Source organism: Atractosteus spatula, chromosome 14 (genome assembly GCF_055471065.1).
Source record: "Atractosteus spatula isolate fAtrSpa1 chromosome 14, fAtrSpa1.hap1, whole genome shotgun sequence".
Classification (NCBI taxonomy): Eukaryota; Metazoa; Chordata; class Actinopteri; order Semionotiformes; family Lepisosteidae; genus Atractosteus; species Atractosteus spatula.
The window spans coordinates 20,622,860-20,627,705 of NC_142719.1; the positions used below are offsets into that span (position 1 = coordinate 20,622,860).

The following is a 4,846-nucleotide window of genomic DNA, read 5'->3' on the forward strand; positions in this document are numbered from 1 at the left end:
TTTACACAGTAAAAGCAAACTAGTGAAAGAAGAGAAATAAATGTTTGATCCCTCAGAGGTGACAGACCCCTCTTGAAAAACTGGAAGCAAATACTTTCAATTTTTCACCTCAAAGGTCATTCTGGGAAAATGCACCTGAAGAGTGAGAGGTTAAAATGTTTACTGTGAAGCCATCACAAGTTCCTACCCATTCAACAGGTTTGGAGTCTTCTTACCTGCTTTATTACAGGGTAGCTACTCACATTGCTGTTGTACAGGCAAGAAGAAGGAACAATGTTATATCAGAAAAGCTCCAAAGAAGTTTTGAGAGGTGGATTGCATTTGAATAAGTTTGCATTCATTTACTTTAACAAAAATCTGGTCCCCTTCTGTGAGATAATAGATTCCTCCCAGGAAGCTGTTGTCAAACATTTCTTCTCTGTCATTTCTGCGGTGGTAACTTTCGGAGCTCATGAGCTCCAAGTCAGCAGGATACGTTTGTGTTAACTTGTAGATTCCGTGCTTAAAGGTCGCTTTGTCTGTGGTTCTGTAATGCAGCTCACTAAAACAAATTTTGGAGTAAATGAAGTAAAATCCCTTTGTCTTAATGACCAGGGAACCATCTTTGTAGTTCATCTTGTAAGTGAAGGCATCTCCTGTCGTGGATTCCCAGAACATCTTCCCATCTTTACTGACATTGCAGTTAAAGCCTTGGAAACAAGGAGAAACCTGATTGTTACTCTGAGAAATACACTGTTGACAGATCTAGATAATCAATTTGCATAATACTTTTTAATATTTTAGTATATCCTTCCAGTTAGCATCAAATTGTCCATGGTTGTAGTTTTGTCAATTACATTTAAAATTGCAATGTATTTAGCTTTATTACTTAGGCAATATGTCCCCATGTACTGTATGATTGGCTTGCAATTACCCTGCGATGGACTGGCGCCCCGTCCAGGGTGAACCCTGCCTTGCGCTTGTTGCTTGCCGAGTAGGCTCCGGCTTCCCGGGACACAGTATGGTATAATGCAGTTTGGTAAATGACATGACATGACTTAGGTAATATAATTTTATTCCTTCTATCCATTTTCTTACCACTTTATCATATCATAATGGGCACTAGGCAGGGTACACCCTGGATGGGACACCAGTCCATCACAAGGCACATACTGTACAGTACAGACACACACACCAGGGCCAGTTTTCTCAGATATCAATTAACCTACCAGTATGTCTCTTGGAGTGTGGGAGGACACCAAAGCAACAATTTTATTTTCCCCAGATTTATTATTCCTTTAAGGAAAGGTTAATAATAATCTTATTTACTTAAATAGTACATTAGTATTTAACTGAACACTTTGCTATGTAACTGGAGTGCTATTTGTAAATGAAAATGCTGCTGTCTGTCAGTAAGAGGAAAAGGTCAGCACTGTAAAGATTTATTTTCAAAGTTTTCTGCTCCACAGCAATATGTTTTAGGTATCTATAAAATGTGATCTGAAGTACAGGTCTAGCAAGAGACATTATTTATAATATATATATTTACAAAGTGATTTTTGTGAAAAAAAGCTTAAACAAATTTTATCTTGTGAATGAAAAAGTGTAGCACTGCAAGCCCTCACACTAGAAAAACAAACAAGTTATTTTTTTCTGCTTTTCATCATGGAATTAACCTCTTTGTGTTCATGCATGCTGCCACAGCTCTACATATGAATCTTTGAACTTGTCCTGTAAGGCTGCTAAAAATATACCATGAGACACAAAGTGAAATTTTATATAAGAGAGATTATACTGTTACTCCTGCAATACACTGTTGTTTCACATCTGAGTGAATTTCGTGGGTGTTATATCAAAGTTTTTCATTTTTGGTTTTCCAGTGTTATCAAATTTGCTCTGTTTTTTTAAAGAGCAAGGGCAACCACACTCTCCAACTCATATTTTACTTAAAATAAGTCTTCTTCCATTCAAGAGTAGGATCTTAAGCCAATGACTTTTCAAAGATGTAAACAAACTTATCAGTTGGAAAACCCAATAGAATTGCATTACATTACATCAGTGTTAATACTGCATGTCAAATAAATTTGTATTGGAATTGATATCCAGACCATTTAGTTTCAAAAACGTTATTCAATATGTCCTTGCAAACTGGAATTATTAGACACTGCACATTCCAGCATAATTAGTCAATTTGAAAGGTTTAGATAATTACGTCTAAACTTAACAAATTCAGTTCCACAAAACTGAATCACAGACTTAAAATCATGGAAATGCATCTATTAATCAGATTCATTTCTAAAAATAATATTAAGAAATCAGTTAACATACTACTACTAACATACCAGAATATATTCCAAAGCATTTAAGGTTTACAAACAAGGTTTTGCAATCATCAGAACCTTGAGACTACATCCTATGCTGTCTTTGTAGCTGAAAAGCTGGTCAATAAATTCACCTTCTCTGGATTTCTGCAATGCCCCACTCGCTGGGGTATCCAAATCCATACTGAACAAACTTCTGTACCAGAACCATTACCAGAATATGTACAAGGCATCACATTAGTCCTGTCCTACACTGGCCTCCTATCAGGTTTTGATCTGACTTGGCTTGGCTCCTCTGCCTCTGTACCTGTCTGACTTATTATCATTCTACCCACTACCTTGTAACCTTTGTTTGTCTATTTCCTGATAGGGTCTTCTCTTACTATACACTAAAGCCGTGGAATTCCCTCACAAAAATATCAAAGAACACACAGCTCAAGACAAGGTTCATCCTCACTTTTATCAGTCTGCATAAAGGTTAAACAACCTTCATAATTCATATTCTTATTTATAACTTCATAATTTTGTGAGTACTAAGGAACAAAACCCATTTGAAAATGCAGATTCCACTGTGCATGTACAGCTGGTAGCACAGAATAGTGTTAATACTGTATAATTACAAAAGTCTCTCCCTGCTCAGACAGATGTCCAGTCTCTTGAGATGAGTCATTGTTTTGAATTTAAAGGGTCTTGTTCTTACAAGAAGGTCTTGTCCTGTCTGAGCTACAGCTACATAATGCAAAACCCAAAAGCTGAGCCTATACACACGACTATTTATTAATGCAGCAGTGAGCTCAGGGCTGTGGACAGAGCTGCTCTTGAAGGGACCAAGCATGTCTCACAAGTTCAAAAGGTGAGTGAGGGCTGTAAAAAATAGCCTCATAGGGCTAGAACTGTCTCAGTGAGTGAACGGAGACAGAAGCAGAAACTATCACGGAAAAGGAGTCAGACATGTTTGCCTTCTACTTAGCAGATGAGACTCAAACACTTTAGTTGGTGTGGAAGGGTAGAGTGGAATCAAAATTTTGTTATTTACATATGCATGCAACATATCCTCCACATCCTTACCTGTAATATCCTCCACATCCTTACCTATAAGATGAGCTTCAGGCTTTTTCTGATTTATTTCAGCTTGGAAAGATTTTATATAATTCTCAATTGTAATTGAAATTGTATAGTTTTAGAAATTGTATAGTTTAATCTACTCTGCAGATGGACCTCAGACACTTTAGGTCTTCATTTACTGGGTAGTATGGAATTAAAATGTTAACATATTATTAACAGTAAGAACTGTGCATGCAAGTAAAATATTCCTGTGTTTTCAGAACATTTTAACGAGTTCCAGGAGTATCAGTAATTGAATACTTAACATAGTCTTACCTGTAACATGAGCTATAGGTTTTTTCTGATCAATTTCAACTTGAAAAGACTTTATATAATTCTCAGCTGTATTGGAAAGAAAAAGAAGAAGTTGTGTAGTATGTTAATATAGAATCCAACATAAAATAACTGACCGCTGAACAAAACATTGAACTTGGATGGAATATTTTCTTATATACAGTATGGTATAGATCAGGTGAGTAGCTGCGTCAACATGCGTAGGCTGCAAAGGAACAAGTAATAGGTTTATTCCATGCTGAAAAAGAAGAAAGAGAACACAACGTTTCGGCCGCGAAGAAGGCCTCACGGCCGAAACATTGTGTTCTCTTTCTTCTTTTTCAGCATGGAATAAACCTATTACTTGTTCCATGGTATAGATATATGGTATAGAAAGTAATATGTTAAGGCATGCATTTGCTTGAAAAATTATGAGTTGTACCCAACAGCATGAATACCATGAGAACAAAAATATGTTAGACTTGATAATTATGGTCTTCTGCTGGTGAAGGTTGGTTGTAGTCAATGGTGCACTCAAGCTACTACCCTACAACTCACAAATGGCAACCCACTGAAGCTAAGCAAGTGTGAGCCCAGCCTGTACCCGGATACCTGAACATCTGGATGAGAGACCTCCTCGGAAAACTAAGGTTGTTGCTGGAAGACGTGTTAGTGGGGCCAGTAGGCGGCGCTCACCCTGCAGTCTTTGTGGGTCCTAATGGCCCAGTATAGCGACGGAGGCACTATACTGTGAAAAACCGCCATCCTTCAGATGAGATCTAAAACAAAGGTCCTGACTCTCTGTAGTCATTAAAAATCCCAGGGTGTTTCTCAAAAAGAGTAGGGGTGTTACCCCTGCGTTCTGGCCAAATCTCCCATTGGCCTTTACCAGTCATGGCCTCTTAATAATCCCCATCTATGAAGTGGTTTTATTACTCTGTTCTCCTCCCCACTGATAGCTGGTGTGTGATGAGTGTATTGGCTCACTTTTGCTGCAGTTGCATCATCCATGTGGGTGCTGCACATTGCAAAACACTTTGAGTGGAATGTTCAGAAAAGTGCTATGTAAGTGTAAGGAATTAATTATTATAATTACAATATAACAATCCACCTCAGTCAAATAGCACAGTGCATTGTTATCATCTTTATTTTTTTAACTCTGCTCCTTC

At 37.6% G+C, this 4,846-nt stretch overlaps 1 protein-coding gene across 1 annotated transcript; it reads right to left on the minus strand.

The window, feature by feature from the left end:
* Positions 1 to 276: 276 nt before the first annotated feature.
* Positions 277 to 4,573, minus strand: LOC148820888 (tumor necrosis factor ligand superfamily member 14-like). The gene is made up of 3 exons (XM_088933404.1): positions 4,567 to 4,573; positions 3,681 to 3,746; positions 277 to 689 (listed from the first exon to the last, which is right to left on the minus strand). Exons 1-3 carry the CDS (start codon positions 4,571 to 4,573, stop codon positions 277 to 279), a joined length of 486 nt encoding a protein of 161 aa, XP_088789530.1.
* Positions 4,574 to 4,846: the final 273 nt, after the last annotated feature.

What these genes read in the sequence shown, in the direction of transcription:
- LOC148820888 (XM_088933404.1), bottom strand. An exon ending in ACCTATAGCTCATGTTACAG is followed by an intron (nt 690 to 3,680) that starts GTAAGACTATGT and finishes CTTGTTTCCAAG; the next exon opens with GCTTTAACTGCAATGTCAGT.